This window comes from Sceloporus occidentalis, unplaced genomic scaffold (assembly GCF_023333645.1).
Source record: "Sceloporus occidentalis isolate IW3139 unplaced genomic scaffold, rSceOcc1.0.p SCAF_7, whole genome shotgun sequence".
Taxonomy (NCBI): domain Eukaryota; kingdom Metazoa; phylum Chordata; class Lepidosauria; order Squamata; family Phrynosomatidae; genus Sceloporus; species Sceloporus occidentalis.
Genome location: NW_028316987.1, coordinates 11387964 through 11405857, shown reverse-complemented (window position 1 = coordinate 11405857; position 17894 = coordinate 11387964). Strand labels below are relative to the sequence as shown.

The window sequence follows — 17894 nt, the reverse complement described above, 5'->3', positions numbered from 1 at the left end:
TACAAATAAAACAATACAGTACAATATAATACAGGAGTGCATTTTTAGACTTATTCGATTAAATACTTTGAGGGTGTAAAGAACATTTGCCTTTTTTATTTATGTCCTCAGTGAGAAAGAATGTCATGACAGTCTAAAAGACTCCACTGGAAAAAATGATTAGCAGCCATGAGATTTTTCATCCTTTCGAGAGCACTTTTTCTTTTGGTTTTTACTTTTGTTGTATTTAGTGGGTTGTGTATAAAAACATATTTCACACAATTCCAGCTCCACTTTTTTTGCACAAGACATTTTTTGTGCTCATTTGTAAATAAAATTAAAGCTGAAAAATCAGGAATGAATGCATTTTAGAAGTCAAATCCCTACCTTCCCGCTATGGCAACACCCTATGCATTCTTGAAAATACTCAGGATTAAATGGCAAACAGCAGCATCATAGCATCTCCTTTTTAAAATAAACCCAGACTGCATTAGAAATATAACAGTGTTACTAACACCGAGCAGGCACCCCTCATTTTTTAAACAAAGGGATTTGTATGCCTTTGACATTCACACCTTGCCAATATCTCTATTTAATTGTAACAGTGCTAGACAGTCAAAGGAGCCAGACAACCCATAGTTTCCAAGCAATGTAGCTGAAGCCTTCGACTTCACAATATAACTGTATTTTGTCTGTTAATCAGTAGTGGGACTGAAATAGTCAGTTAAACGGCAGTATCACCCATGATCAGCCATGGTCCAATGCATGCCTTAACTCCCTGAGGACTGCACCCAATACACATTCTCCCTTTCCACACTTTCCATACTGGCTCTTTCAAGGTGAGAGAGCAGAGCTGTCTAAAATTACAAGATGGCAACCCTAAGTGTGCCTAGTCAGGAAACTAACCAGAAACAGAGATGCTTCAGAGGAGTAAGAACGTGTAACTGGGAGGTGGGAGAGCAAGCTTGGATGGCAATATTGGATAAGTGGCCATCCTTGCCACTGAGCTGAAAACCTGCCTGATACCTGCTGCAAACAAACTGCACTCAAGGACAAGCTTCCCACTAATGCACACTTGGAAATACAGCATTGTGAGAAATTTCAACAAAAAAGAGGTTCTGGAGATCAGGACTTCACTTCAGCCTTCCTTCTACTTAAGACTTGGCCCCAGGTTGCTGAACCTCTTTTCTGTTTCTGTGCTACTGTCTGAGACAGAAATACATGGTAAAGTCTTCCCTGGACTGTACCAGTTCAGGCAGCCTAGAGGAAGGATTCAGCTTCTCTTGATCTCATTGAATACCCTGCAATAAGAACCTCCACCTGCCTCACAGACAGAAAAAAAGCCTGTCAGCGATATGCCTTCTTGCATGTCTTTCACTGGCATGCTTCAGAAAACCATTTGCTATATATGATGAATTGTTCAGATATACAGTTCCCTCAGACAAGACTGTAGGCTCCATGGTAGAACATATCCCTTAGATTTTGATGGTCCCAGGTTGAAAGCTTGGCACTTAAAAACTAATCAGGCAAAGTAACAAGGCAAAAGTTCTAAACCTGAAATATTTGAAAGCTATTGCATTCAGAGTAGACAGAATTGGATTCATTGGACAAACTGTCTGACTTTCCTGACCATAGTTCAGGAAAACCTATTTTACTAATTAATTCTGCAAAGTATATAAAACTGCTTCTTGCTTCAGGAATATAGGCATGATAAACATTAAAAAATAGCATTTACAAAGTGCTTTCCTATACATCTTCAAAAAGCTAATATTAGAAAGGGAGGTGTGACACACCTCTATTTTTCCAGGAATTGAACACTGTCAGAGAGAGTCATGGCAGCTGAATACATTTCAGAATGCAAAGTAGATGGGGACCTAACACATCTAGAGTTCGTCTTTAAAAGTATATATTGTCTTCTCTGGAGATCTTTTTTTTAAAAGGCAAAAAGGCAGATCCTTTAAGGTCTGACTTCACTAAAAATGCAAAGTAATTTTAAATCTGTTTAAACCTATTGGAACTGTGAGAACCCTAATTGTAAGAATATGAGGAATCTTCAGAACCATCCAGAAGACAATATCCTCAAAAAATCCTAGGGTTTGAAGGGAGAAAGCATACTACCTTTCAAAACAGTTTCATACTGTTTTAATTTTGCAGTATAAATGTGCATGACATCTCCTAGAAAATGAAGGAAGAATTCCAGTCTCATTTCAGTCCTGTTCGGTGCTCACCACGGACTATGTGGGAGGAGAACTCATATTTGTCCTGGCTCCTGTGCCCACACACATTACATTCAAAAGGATCACGGAAGCCATGGCATCCCATGTGGATGGTGAACATGACGTAATCCAGGAAGAGAACACGACAGTGATCACAGCGGTGGACACCAATGGGTTCACCGTCCTTGTTGAAGACCTTGAAGACATCACGAGGACAAATGGCTGGTGACCTGAAGATGTCATATGCCCCGGGGTGTTCCTTGTAGGTCAGAAGCCCATTTCGACCCTGCAGAGGAAGAGTGGCTGTTTGGTTTTGATGGTAGGCATGAGTATGGTGTTCTTCTTGGTTGCTATCGGAGTCTGTAGAGTCCTGGCCACTGTTTGGAGAAAGGCCTCTGTCAGAAGAAATGTTTTTCTCTCTCAGCAGTGTGTGGCTTTTTTCTATCTCTTGTGGGTTACTGGTGGTCATTTCAGCACGGGTGAGTGCAAGGGGGTACAAGCTGCTGATCACGGGCACCATTTCAGAAGTTGGGGCTGCAGGGTTCTGCACAATTGGGCGCAAGGCATCTGCCCCAAAGTAGCCAATAGCATTGTTGATGGCTTGATCCATCATGTGTCCTTGTAGAATGGTATCCCTTTCTTTCTCATACCCAAAGCTAGAGCTGTAGTTCACTTCAAAGCTGGGGCGTTTCTCACCTATGGGAGAGAACAGCACTTGAGAAAATACAAGGAAGTTCCAAGACTATAATCTATGCTGAATGAAAGAACTACGATGAGAGCATTGAGGCTACCTGATCACTGTAAATTTTTCTCTGCATCTTATTGTTTCAGCACCATTCCCTGTACACTTTCGGCTCTCTCTTACAGACTAAAAGCATGAAAACTGGAAAGCTTAAATTCTCCAGTCACAGTATTCCTTACCTGAACCCAATTGCACCTGAGTGGTACAGTCATGGACATGCAGGACAAATCCAGTTTTGATCATAAGACACTAGATTTCTGCTGATATTACTAAATGTTAATGAGTCGTAAGTCAACAAAGTCTTTCACATTAAAATCCTTCAAGATATATGATAGAAACTAGACTTGAGATAGTTATCACTGGCAGTTCTATGACTCAAGGACCACAAAACTCTTTGGGTTGTTCTAGGGTTGGGGTGAAACCAACCACTCACGTTTCTTTAGTAAAGAGCTACAGAGAGAACTGATGGCTGTCTGACAATCTCACGATCCATCTGATAGTTAAAAGGAATAATAAAGAAAAAAAAATCCCCACAGCATTACATTTCTTTATGACTCAAAACACCAGTTCTAGAAAAGATGAATCAAATAAAATTATTGGGCTAGTTTCTCAAGAGATGCTAGAGGGCTGTGGGGTGGTTTTTTTCCTTTTCCTTTTTTATTTTGACTTGTAAAAATGATTAACTAGGAGGATGCCCATCATTATGGCAGGTGATATATACCAAGGCAGTGTGGTATAATGGCTTGAACGCTGGACCAGGACTCCAAGAGACCAGCATTTGGATCCCTGCTCAGCCATGGGAACCCATAGGGAGGACCTGGACAAATCATACTCTCTCAGCATTAAAGGAAGGCAATCACAGACCTCCTCTAAATAAATATTGGCAAGAAAACCCTATGTCAGGGTCATCATAAGTTAAAATTGACTTGAATATGATAAGGGTGTCATATTGAGGATGGAGTATACTTGTTTTCTGCTTCTGCAGAGACTAGGAACTTCATCACACCAGCAAAAAAGATGGGAGCATAGTGGGGTGTTCCCGTCAATATCACACAATAACATGATTATCACACGACGTTGCGTGATATCATGATTATCCCGCAATTATCCCATGAATAAAGAAGAATTCTAGCACCACTTTTCTTAAACCCCGCTTAAACTATTTTTTAAAAAAAATTAAAAAGCATTAGTTATGAGAAGTAAGAATAATCTGAGTCTCTCAAGATGAAATTTCTCATGGAAAATCTACAGGAGGCACTCATATTCTACCTACCCACCCTCAAGTCATAGGCAGCAGGAGGATAAGAAGAAGGTGGAGGAGGAAGACAAAAAGAGGTGCACAGGATCTATCTTTCCCACATTACATCTTTCCCATGCTCTCCAAATATCATCTGTTTGCCCAGATGGTTGGGAGAAGGGGAATGAATTATGGAATTTCAGAATGTCAAAACTTCCCTGTCCTCACTTACTGAGATACAGAGTAGGAGAGTACATTCCATCTGTCAATGTGTAGTCTGAATATGTGTGTGCACATCTGCCTGTCAGTGTGCATCTGCTTCTGTAAGGATAAATGAAACATGGAAGGCTGTGTTTGTTTCTGTGTCGCTATATGTGTACGCAGCCTGTGAATTACTACAGATCAACACAAATAGCCATTAGGGACAAAAGTTCCTTTTACACTCTGCAATTAAAATACAACAATTCCACTTTAACTACTTTAGTTACATCCTTTGGAATCCTGGGCTATGTATTTCGGTGAATCACTAGAGCCCTCTGGCTAAGAATTTTATATACGCCTCCCTAAACTGCAAATCCCAGGATTCCACAGAATGTTGCTGTGGACGTTAAAGTGAATCTTAGCATTATAATTACGTAGTGTGAAAAGGCCCAAATGACTTGTTAATGGGTTGTTCTAAAATTCAACGAAAATCAAAGAGGGTGAGTTGAGCAACAGACTTTCAATTATTTTGCACAGCAGTTATTTAAAAAATATTTTAATCCTCCACAAAAGACAAACCTCAATCTGCCCTCCTCCCTGGGGGGAAAAACACATTGGAAAGATTTGAGAGAAGTAGGAATTACAGTTTCCACTGGCTCAGTTGTACCCAGTCCAATTCACTTAACTGAGCAGCAGCAGCTGCATCCACCCACCCATGTGTGTTAATCACAGGTGACAAACCACAAAGTGACCCAGAAAACCTTGACACAGTTTCAACTGCATCAAGAATGTGACATGAATAAAAAGGAGAAAGCTATAGTACTTTATCACATGGGGACAACTGGAAACATAGACGATGATTATCCTGTGAAAATCTCGCATTCACGGTTAAGATTTTCACTCGGCGTCATTCATAAAATGCCATTTATCCCAGGGCTATCCCATGAAAATTGTGCAATAGCGACAAAGGTTTTCACATGACGTGATTAAAGTGCTATTATCCCAGAAATAACCAGGCAAAAAACAGCAGGTGTGCATTCCCAGACTGATCTCCTAAAAGAACAGAATTATTCACCCATCCAAACTTGTCCCCTCTTAATATGGCCACTCTGGTTTTAATGTTGTTTTGATGAATCTGTTATTATAGATTATATGATTTTATTGTTTTATCTTATGTGAGGGAGGGAGGGTTGGTGGGTTGAGGTTATTTAGGGAATGTTTTGTTACTGTTTATGTAATTGTTATTTGGTTTGCTGTTGCCCACCTTGATCCTTAAAAAGGGAGAAACAGGATACAAATAAATATTTTTATTATTATTTTTATTATTATTAACACAATCCTGTGAATGATTTGTTGCTGTTAATTGACTGGTTATTCCTGGGTTAATGGCTCTTTTATTGCTCTGTGTGTGAAAAAGTTAATCACGTTTTAATTGTGATTGTGTAATTAAAATGGGATAATGACCACTTAAACTACCATTTTCTCCCTGTATGATAATGTCCTATATTTGTACCAATGAGATTTGTGATGGCAAAGTTGTGACCTCCATGGGGGACGGGGGCAGAAATAAGAAAACACAAACAATGGCTAAAATCCTGTGTGGCAAGGATAATTCTTCTTTGTCTAGTGAATTGCAGCATGAAAGGAAGGCATTTATTCCCATTGCTTCTTTCTCCCTCCCCACCCATTTAACAGCTTCAAGAATGGAGGAAGGGACAGCAAGTGTGTAGCTGGAGCTGGAGATGAGGGCATTGCCCCCTGAAAGAAGAATTTCTCACTCCCCCAATCAATGGCATCACTACAGAGGTACGGGTGGTGCATACTGCTTGAGGTGACACTCAGGGTTTTGGTGACACCATTGCTCCTCAACCATCTGCCTTTTGGCAGAAACAGGCTGTGGCATTCACCTGTGTCCCTTTAAACACTGAAGAGATGGTATGAGTGGAGTGAGGCTCAGTGGTAGGAGAAAGGACAGGCCCTAAGTTTCTTTTAAATTAAATTTTAATTTTTTTAAAAAATAATTACTTTTTAATTTATTTTCTTTAAAAACATCATCTTTTACCAAATATTCACTTCAACCACATGAAACTATGTATATGTCAAAACATGTAAGCTGTGTTTATGCTATTGTAATTTAAAGGTATAATTTAAAGTTTGCTAGTTGGTTTACATCATGACTATTGCCATTAGGTTCAGTGATACACAGGAATTACGATTTATGAGTAACATTAATACAAAAAACATTACTAAGGATTCTGTATGGTGTGGCTTGGGAGGATGTCAATGAGAGTATGTGACACCATGAGTTATGCACCAGGTGATGCCAACCTCTAGCGATGCCACTGCTGCCAATGTAATTTTCTTTCGGTCTCCCTTTTTCTAATATTACTTTTTCTAATATTTTTAAATATTCTCCCACCTCTATTAGAAATACAGTTCTGGCATCAAAAGAAAAAGGGCAGGCAAAGTTACAAAGGGAAGATGAACATAGCAAATATGAGTCCTAGATGTGAATGATTTTCAACGAGTCACTCTCTGCAATGCTAAAAACATGCATACTGAAGGAAAAATTCATTTGGAGGAGGTATTATTATTTAGAAGGGCAAATTTACATAGAGCCCCGAGGAACAGGTTTTGGATGGAGTACAAAGGGCTAGTAAATAGTCTTAAATAGTGAATGTCCAAAATAGGACATATGTGCACATAGCCTTGAGTCAAATATGTTTATCTTGCTAACAAGATTCTGGTCAATATTTATTTTAAACTAAAATCTGTGTTTTGAATTAGCTTGGGGAGTACATTAATCTCTCAGTCAGGAACAGTGGGACTTGAATGCAAAACAGTAGCTTCAGCCTTTCACTACCTTGTGCTCATTCACTACACACAAAGAGATAGGGACGAAATTTGACAATGCAATCCTTGCACTTGCATCTGAGGAGGATAGTCCCAAATTCTATCTCTGAGTACCAACTCATTTGATATATTTTAACACAACTCTTAATTGATGTTGCTTATAAACTCTGCAGAATTCAGGGAGAGAAACTGAGCTGACAAGGTGGATAGACTACTGGTGGTGGATATCATTTTCTTCCACATACAACCATCTTGTAGTATGTGGAAATTAGATGCAAATTTTAAAAATGCACATCAAGAAAAAAAAAGAGCTGCAATGTTGTTGTAGTTTGGCTTATAAACAGTTTTACTGCCATAAAGGAACATTCAGAAATACAATCCAATGCTTTCAGTCTGAGCTAGTTCAGTCCATTTGGTCACCAAAGGACTAGAACCTTTCTCCCTATTTTAACCTAGGAAAATAATCCGCAGACTGAAGTTGTCCAGTCTACCATCTCTGCCTATTGATTTCAGATTCTATCACCCCCATTTGCTCTTAGTGCAGTTCAGCCAGGCCCATTGTTATGAACCCGTTCATCACTCTTTTTCTGGTCAGAAAAAATGAGCAAAATCCCATGAAGGGTTATTGCTCTCAATGTTTCTCACTCACTCTGCCAAAAAGCTTTTGTCAACCTGTTAAAAACAGGAGCTACCAGCTCTGGTACTACAAGCACTCCTGTCCCTATAAAATAGGTCTCGTCCCAGTTCAACGCATATTCGAATCCAGGTCTGATCTACAGATAAGCAGACAAGCGCACACTTGAAGAAAACTGGGTCGTGAACTGGGTTGTGCATATCCTATCCAGTCATGGCTGCTAAAAAAATATATGTGTGTGAGAGAAAACCCAGCTGTAGTCATTGAGCCACTTCACTTCTTAAGGTCCTATATGCCATACAATTATAGCGCTAGGGTTTCACTTTAATGGTCATGGTAACATCCTATAAAACTGTCGGATTTTCAGTTTAGGAAGGGATATTTAGAAATTCAGCCAGGGAGCACAAGTGGCTCATGAAACTACAAAACCCAGGATATTACAGAATGCAGCAAAAGCAGTTAAAGTGAAATCATAGTGCTATGGCTAACTGTGTAGAGTGACAGAGCCCTTAGTTGAACATGCTTGTATTGGTAGTGCCTCTTAAAGCTGCTAAAGACATTGTCCTATGACACACCATAATTTCCTATTGGTTGTATACTTGTTTGAGGAGCAATGTCTTATTCTTGCTCTTTGCTGATAGATAATATATGTTTTACAAACTGGTAAATACCATAACAAATTCCAGAGGGGCAGCTGCTTCAGCTGGTGGCAGAAAAAGCAGTGAAGATTATTGTGGGAGTTTGAAGATCTAAAAAGGTTGACACATATATGACCACAAAAGTTGTGACATTGGGAAATAATTCTTTCAGGACACTTTGCTAATATCCTGAAAGTCTTCATTCTTCACCTAAAACATTTATGCACATGTGACTGGCAACTCTTGCTTGTAACTGTTTGGTGGAGCTCGTGGCGGTTAAGTTGAATAATTGTTCCTCCTTGTTTTTGCAGAGATGAGAGGAAAAAATGAAGGTTAACTTTATTGTTGTTCATCTCATTAAAGGAAAGAGAGAAGGAGAGAGAGAGTGACAATGGCAGTTCGTCATAGGACTTTGTGGCAAAATCAAATGATGTTGGTCTGTAACAGAGATCTGTTTATAAAATTGTGGCAAGTGCCTGTTTAACATGGGCTCTGACGGAGGTGAAGAGTAGGGGCTCTTTCACACTACACAGTTGGAACACCATGGTTCCACTTTAACTGCCATGACAACATCCTATGGAATCCTATGGTTTATAGCTCAGTGAGGCTCCAGAGCTCTCTGGCTAATTCTAATGTTCCTCCCTAAACTTCGCATCACAGGATTCTATAGGATGCTGCCATGCCAATTAAAGCAGAATCATAGAGTTATAGAGCCGAAGAAAAAATGGGGAGGTTCAGTGCTGGCCTTGAATATTTTGTATATAAAAATAAAAACATAAAATCATAAAGTTGGAAAAGACCACCAGCACCATCCAGTCCAACTCCCTGCCATGCGGGGGGACTCAAGCAAAGTACTCTCAACAGATGGCCATACAGCCTCTGTTTAAAATCCTACAAAAGAGGAGACTCCACCACACTCCAAGACAACCTTTCCCACTTTCAAACAGCCCTTATTGTCAAGATGTTCTTCCCAATGTTTAGGTGGAATGTCTTTTCCTGTAGTTTGAATCCATTGCTCCAGGTCCTATTCTCTGGAGCAGCAGAAAACAAGCTTGCTCTGTCTTTTAATATGACTTCATTCCAAATATTTTAACATGCCATCTCTTAATCTTCTCTTCTCCAGGTTAAACATACCCAGCAGATGGAGTTTTCCATTTTGGTCACCCTCTTCAGGACACATTCTAGCTTGTCAATATCCTTCTTGTGGATATTGCAGTGACCAGAACTGGACACAGTATTCCAGGTGAGCTCTGACCAAAGCTGAATATTGTGGTACTATTAATTCCTTTGATCTGGGCACTATACTCCTATTGATGCAGCCTAGAATCGCATTGACTTTTTTTAGCTGCTGCATCACACTGTTGACTCATGTGCAGGTTGTGGTTTAGTAGGGCTCCTAGATCCCTTTCCCATGTACTGTTGTCAAGCCAATCTGTGCATTTCATTTTTCCCTTCCTAAGTACATCTTACATCTATCCCTCTTTCATTAGTTTTGGCCCAGCTCTCTAAATCTGTTATGGTCATTTTGAATTCTGATCCTGTTATCTGGAGTACTGACTACCCTTCCTGACGTGGTGTCATCTGCAAATTTGATAAGACTATCATCTATTCCCTCACCCAAATAGAAACCCTTTAGATCTCAAATAGCGTCAGTGTAGGTCATTAGGAACTTCCTTCCCCAGGAGGTCTGGTTGGCTCCCTCCCTGCTGCCTTTCCACCAGCTGGTAAAGACCTTTTTATATCAGAAGGCATTTGGTTTTTAGGATTTTTTTTGTAAAAGATATGGCTTTTAATTTTTTTAATTTTTATTTTTAATTTATTACGTTTTAACAGTCCTTTAAAGCCATTTTTAACCTGTGTTTTTAAAATAGAAATTTAGATTAATTGTGTTTTAACTTTCATATTAAGAGTTTTAAAACTGCATTATGTTTTTAAAACATGCACCACTTTGGACCCCATGCTGCGTGAAAAGCAGGATATAAATTAAATATATAAATAAGAAATAAATGAATAAATAAATAAAGTTACCGTTTGTTGATTGATATATTTCCTTAGCATTTTTTCAAAAGGATAGTCATGGCAGGAAAGAGGAAGACAAATCTCCTGAAATCTTTAAGGCTAATTTATTTTGGCATGACTTCTTGTGGATTTCAGTCCATTTCTTCAGATTCATTGATGGAGTACAAACTTCAAGTCAAAGATATTTAAATGATTCCCCATCCTATATACAATCACCCCAACCCAGAGATCTAAAATCTTAAAAATATAAAATCCTTAATCAGGAGTTCACTGTAGAATTAATTTAATCAGTAGAGCAATCTACTACAATGTTAGTTAATCAATTGATAGGAGCCATTTTGTAATCTGCAGCAGTAACATTAATAGTTCAGTTCTGAATTTAATTTAATTAGGATGGGAACATATTGATTAAATAGACCAGGAAGTCCCAATTTTGTTCCTGTTCTTTCAGACTTTGTTTTGGAGATCCATACACATTTTGATTATCCCAAGGTGTTCCCTGTCAGCTCCCAGCATGACCAGTTCTGCAGGTTGGCTTATTTTAACCCAGTATAAAATCAGAAAGAACAGGAACAAAATCTGGGACTTTTCAATCAGTCTGTAAAGAGAAAGCAAAAAGAAAATAATAAACCTAGTCTTTCCTCCCAGCAATTGTAACTTATCAGGGGACTCATTCTATATTTCACAAGGCATCTATTACTGAGTTTTTAGAAATATGGAAAAGTATTTAATTTTTTTAGGGCCCCGGAAAAGAGACATTTCATGCAACTCTCACCCCTACCACAGTCCTAAAAGTCACTGGTTCTCCTTGTCATTATTGCGTGTCAGTACTTTGACTGAAGGCCTCCCCTGCTGCTCCCCCTTTCCCTCACCACCCCTTGGATCTTTCTACTGTCCCTTCTTTGAAATTCAAGAGAATTCTTGGGAAAGTATTTAAATTTAAGAGAACCAATGTGATGTACAAACTGGAAACGATCAATATACATTGCCACACAAAAACGGAGACACAAAATACTGCAGCAACTAAAGGACCATAGCACTAATCTTTCATGCAAGCAAAATTATGCTCAACATTTTGCAATATAGACTCCAACCATACATGGAGAGAGAAATTCCAGAGGTCCAAGCAGGATTCAAGAAAGGAAGAGGCACTGGGGACCACATCGCAAACATATGATGGCTAATGGAGCACACCAAGGAATTCCAGAAGAAAATCAGCATGTGCTTCATAGACTACAGCAAAGCCTTTGACTGCATTGATCATGAAAGGCTGTGGATCATATCTGGGATCAAACATTGACAGGAACAGGGACTATACCCAAGAAATCAGAAGAAGATTAAGAATGGGGAGGGCAGCTATGAAAGAACTAGAAAAGATCCCAAAATGTAAAGATATACAACTGAGCACAAAAGTTAGAATCATATAAGCTATTGTAGTCCCTATTATCATGTATGGATGTGAGAGCTGGATAATTAAGAAATAAAATAGGAGGAAAATCCATTTATTTGAGATGTGGTGCTGGAGGATTCCATAGACAGCCAAAAACCAAACAAACAAATGGGTCCTAGAGCAGATCAAGCCAGAAATCTCCCTGGAAGTCGAAATGATAAAACTTAGGCTGTTGCATTTTGGATACATCATGAGAAGAGAGGACTCATTAGAAAAACAATAATGCTAGGAAAGGTGGAGGGAAGTAGAAAGAGAGGAAGACGGTATGCTAGATGGATGGACTCTTTCAAGGAGGTCATGTGTATGAATTTGCAGTAACTAAGCAGAGCAGTGGAGGAGAGGAAGTCTTGGAGATGTCTCATCCACAGGGTCACCATGGGTTGAGATCGACTCGAAGGCAGTTAATAACAACAAATGTGATGTAGTGTTTTGAATGTTGGATTAAGGCTCCAGAAGACCAGGGTCTGAATCCCCATTTGGTCATGGAAACCTGAGTGACCTTGGGCAACCTAAGATGAAGGTAATGGCAAACTTCCTCTGAATAAATCTCACTAAGAATACCCCAGGCTAAGGTCACGGTAAACTGGAATCAACTTGAAGGTATATAACAACAACAAATTTAAAGTTAACTAGCTAACCAGTTAATAAATAGACAGAAAGCTAAACCAGATTTCTACAAGTGTATTTGCTATTTTTAAAAAAAACCCTGCTGCATGGGGGCAAATACTCCATTCTGCAATGCGATAAATGGATACAGAAGCCCTTGCATTGCCTCTTCTAGAATCTTCTTCCAGCCTCAGAGCAGAACCACTATATTTGCATATGTTCTGATCATGAGTCTGTAATTTTGCTCTATGTACTTAGTGAGGTGTTTCTGATTTCAATGGAAATTAGTTTAATGCCCTCTGGTAGGCTCTGGGAATTCAGAGTTTATTCATCACCATTTCCCCCAATTCATTTCAGGAACTGATCTGCACATGCTAAAGAATGCATGTTAAATTGCTCATGGCACTGAAACAAGTGTGGTAGACCAACACAGACAGGAATCACAAACCTTTGAACAGATAGATATAGGGGTCTGGATGTGAATACCATTTCCTGGATATGACACGCTATCCATTTCTGCATCTGACAAAGGCATGCCTCGGAAATGGCTTGAACAGAAAACCATGCTAACTTACCAACCCATTCATATCTCAAAGAGATTTCATTTAAAAGAAAATCTTACCAACAAATTTCTGTGGCATGGAACTTTTCCGCTTGGCTACATTGCTCGCTAAGCGATCCAGGACAAGGGCTCGTTCAGTTCCCATTTCAGTTTTGCTGTGTCTTCCCTCCACGCTTTCTAGATTGGGAAAAATAAGAGGAAAACTAGACTATTGACTAAAAACGAGACAAAAAATAAAGCAAAAAAGAGTAAAGCAAGCAATGGTTCAGCCTAGAGGCTTTGAATGAAACGTGCCGGACAGCAGTTGCCTGGGGTTTTCTTGTTATTCTCATACCTCTGTTTCACCCTTGTGGTCAGCAGACCTGGGGACACATCCAAATCTTGTAATTCTTAGACTCAGAGAGGAGAGCAAACAACCTCACAGAATTAACATCTTGATTGTAGACTTCCTCTTGCTAATGAACAATCTGGACTGGGTAGTTTGTGAAATACAGAGGGAGAGCTTGTCCCGCCCAACTTTCCATTTGATTTTGAGTAAGACTGCAAGACATCTGCAGAAAGGCCTGAGAGCATCAAAGGCAGCCCTTTGATTATAGAAACCTTGATATGTGTCTGTGTAAGAGTGTATGTTGTAAAAGCTGTTTGATGAAATCTTGATATCTCACTCCATGAAACACTATCATTAACTTTGCCATTGGGTTGGATCCAGACTTAATCACAGTGAAACTAGACACAGTAAATTCAGTACGACTTAAATCAGTTGAACAACTTACATCTTTGACTAATGTGAGGGTGCATCCAGACAAAGAAGGCCAGAAAGCCCCTTAATTTTGTCCCTTTACTTTCTGATTTTATTTTGGAGATTTTGTTTATCCCAGAATAATTTCTGTCCGCTCCTGGTATAATGAGAAACTTTCTTTACCAGCGATCTAGGTCAGTTTATTTTAACCTAATATAAAAATGGAAAGAACAGGTACAAAATCTGGGACCTTTCAGTCAATGAGTTTATCATAAATCCAACTAAGTCTGGATGCAACACATCATCACCAGCATGAGCACCAGCACCATCTACTACTACTACTACTACGACTATTATTATTATTATTATTATTATTATTATTATTATTACCATTATTATTATTATTGCTGCTACTATGCTTGCTATTGTTGCTTTTGCTGCTGTTTTTAGGACCATCACCAGAATGCAGCAGTGCATTAGGTGCCTTTTCAGTGTCCCAACCAAATAGTCTCCATGTCCTCCTCTGGGGCACTCCAATTTAAATAAATGAAAATATTTTTTATCTCCAATTTTCTACTTTGCACTTCCCAACAGATAGTAGCAAGAAGAAGAAGGAGAAGGAGAAGAAGACGACGACAACCACATTCTTCACATTCTTTTGACACATTTGGTTTTATGAACCAATGAGGTTCAGAAATCTTATTCAACAAGGGACCAACATAACCTAGAACAAAGGTTCTCAAACCAAATTCATGTTCTCAAGCCAATTTTCTTAGGCCAATTTCTCAAGGCAATTGCTAGCTCTTTCAAATTTATCTCTTTGGAAGCCTTCTAAAATGAAGTAAATTTGGGCTTAAAATTAATTAAATTGATACAATAACATAAACTACAAAAAGATAATATAGTGCCATATAAGAAACTGGAGAGTTGATCCTTTGCTTGTTTTGACAGTTCAGTCTTAACCTCACCTCAGACATATTTGAACTGGCATTGAAATTAGTCACAAAGCAGGCAGATTATTTAATTTGCTGGTTTGCACTTTACACAGGATTTTGAAACCGAAAGCAAAGGGTTCATCTCCCAAACCATACTACAGAAATTAGTCAAAATGGATGAGGAGGAGGGAGCATGATTAATCGTGGCTGTGACTGTTTCATTTTCACCACGTTTTTCAAACTAAAAAACACAGTTCCCAATACATCAAGGTTTTGCATATTCCACAATTGTGTGGAAATGTAGAAAACAGATAATATGACAACAGGTTGCAGAATTCTGCTCTCTTTCTTCTTTTAAAAGCACATTTTTAGACATTATGGCGGGTTACATACCGCCGAGAAGCAGTGCTGTCCCACTGCCGCTGCTTGCGGCGTCCGGGAGCCGCAGCTGCCACACCGTGGGGCTCCCGGACGCTCAGAGGAAGGAGCACAGAAATCACGCTCCTTCTTGGGCCCCGGAAGAGGCGCCGCAAGTGCCAAAGGGCGCACTCGCGGCATCACTTCCGGTGCGCCATGTGCAGACGCAGAGTGTCCATTACGTCAATATGGCGGCGGCCATGTGGAACTGCTGCCACCATATTGTACGTATTGAATACGTATTAGGGTAGGGGGGTGCAGAAGCACCGCCCCTTCCTAACCCTAATACGTATTCAATACGTATTTTTTGGCGGTCTATAACCTGCCACTGGCTGCAAAAAGTGTGTGGACAATCTATTGAAATCTCAGAATCTAAAGAGGTAGAGGAATAGGGATTATACTGACTGAGAGTGGTGCCCCTCCAATGACTAGCAAAACCAGAATAAATTACACAACCTAAGAGAAATAATGCAAATCGACTACATTGCATAATTAATGTGGACAAATGGGCACAGCTTTTCTTGTTGAAGAATTCTATGCCTGGTTAATTCTTATGTAATTTGGAGAAGGTATGTAAGGGTATGCACACCATGGAAGTTTGGCCTGGGAATTCCTATGGGATTTTGCATGGAAAATTGCTGGGCATGGGACTCCTCTGTATGCAGACATGTTCATACACATGGATTGTGCTCTTTGAACTTTCTCAAAGGAGGACTAGAGGTTCCTTAAGGATATATTAGAGGGGGAGTAAGGAAAAAAGTTATGAAAGAGGAAGAAACGAAACAACCCCTATGAACAAATCAGCTTGTTGCAACTCTATGAATGAGAGACCTCCAAGAGGTCTGGTGCTCAACAGTCCTACTCTGGTCTCACAAACTCAAATAAGTCCACAGAAGGTACTAGTCCATAAACCTTTTTATTAGGTTTCATGCTGTATGTACCTTTACAATCCATTTATAATAGGAAATTATTGCACTTACTAAAAACCCGACTGCTCCCCAACGGGATACAGTCGAGTTGTGGGTTCCTACCGGGTATTATCAGATTTAATTCGCCGCCAATTCTGCCGGGTGATTGCAACCCAACTGCCTCCCAGGCTTCAGAGGTCGCTTTTCCAAAATAGGAGCTTGCTGTCTTGGAAAAATGGCCTCTGATGTGCCTGGGACAGGGAGGCAGCCAGGTTGCAATCGCCTGGCAGCACTGGTGGTGAATTAAGTCTGATAATACCCAGTAGGAACTTGCAATCTGACTTCTTGAACTATCTGAAGTGGTTGATCACCATTCCCCCCTACTCTCAATATGCTAGAGACCAATACCATATTTGTACCATATATGATTACAGTATTCATACATTTCCTGGAAACTCCTTGTTGACCAGCAACTGATGGCTCATGGAATTGCACTGGTCTATGAATGGCTGCTTTAAGCAGCAATAAATTAATTTAATTTAATTTGGTAGACGCTAAACAATTTACCAGCTAATGAAATTGTTATATTGAAATATATTTGCATGTTATCCACATACATTTAAGACCATATTTCTCCAATTTGTTTAATCAGGTTCTGCTGATGCACGAAAATGTAATCTAGTAATCAAGCCAAGACAGTAATCCTAATAATTTTTTAAAAATACAAATTTATGGATTTATTTATGTAAAATCTGCTGTTCTTCAGGGTAAACCCTCTGAAGGTGGCTTACAACAAACCATAATAAAACAATATGGATAATAATCAAAATTAACAATTAAAATGAAGCAGATGCAGATACATTTTACACAATGGCTATAATAGACTCCTGAGTCAAACACAGACCAAAGTTGAACTTTAGGGCCTGCTTAAATGGTGCCACTTGATGGACATAAATTGAAACTTAGAGCCCATACAGACAGGCCAAAATAAAGCTGCTTTGGGTCACTTTGGAGTTATGCTGTTTAAATGATGCATGTTTCCTAAGAGGTCAGAAGCTGTGCCAAAGCCACGCTCTAGTCCTAAGGACTGGAGCGCAGCTTTGGTGCAGCTTCTGGCCTCTCAAGATGCTTGTGTCATTTAAACCGCATACATCCAAAGTGACCCAAAGCAGCTTTATTTTGGCCTGTCTGTATAGGCCCAAGTTTCCTCAAGTAGGAACCAATATCAAGAAGTCACTACCCTTCACAATCACATTTCACAGATGAAAACCAGACCAGGATACATGTCACCAAGCAACATCAGAGCAAGATGGCAAAAGCTATTAAGGAGGAAGAATACAGGCACTAGGAGAAGCTGTAGCACTTTGCTTTCCCTGAGTATCCTCTGCTCCTTGCTGAGCTAAATGAGTACAGACATTTGGCCTCTGAAATCGGTTTGCAGCAATTAAGTAATCAGAGAATCAATGTGAGAAAATGGGAGGAGAAAGAAACTGGGACATTTTAAAAGCAGCTGAAAAATTGAGAAGACAGATTGAGACACTTGGAGGTTACACACCCACCTGCCTAATTGTTAGTGCTAAGAATTGCTAAGAATGTAAGAAAAGCCATGGAGCAGTCCAAAAGCTTCTATAGTCCAACTTTCTGTTAATAAATATCTGTGGGAAGCTTGCCACCAAAACAAGGTGGAAATCTAATTCACACTACTGGATAAACCAGTTTTCATATAGGTTTAAAGGGCCCTTGTTCACATTGGTGATG

General features: G+C 39.5%; 1 protein-coding gene across 1 annotated transcript in view; it reads right to left on the bottom strand.

The window, feature by feature from the left end:
• Window positions 1-2096: 2096 nt before the first annotated feature.
• IKZF3 (IKAROS family zinc finger 3) overlaps window positions 2097-17894 on the bottom strand; it is a 50277-nt gene continuing 34479 nt past the window's right edge. The window contains exons 7-8 of the mRNA XM_089531196.1: window positions 13198-13314; window positions 2097-2891 (exon numbers count right to left, since the gene is read on the bottom strand). Coding sequence (XP_089387322.1) covers window positions 2182-2891; window positions 13198-13314 — 827 coding nt within the window. The 3' untranslated portion in view covers window positions 2097-2181. The remainder of the gene's footprint in view (window positions 2892-13197; window positions 13315-17894) is intronic.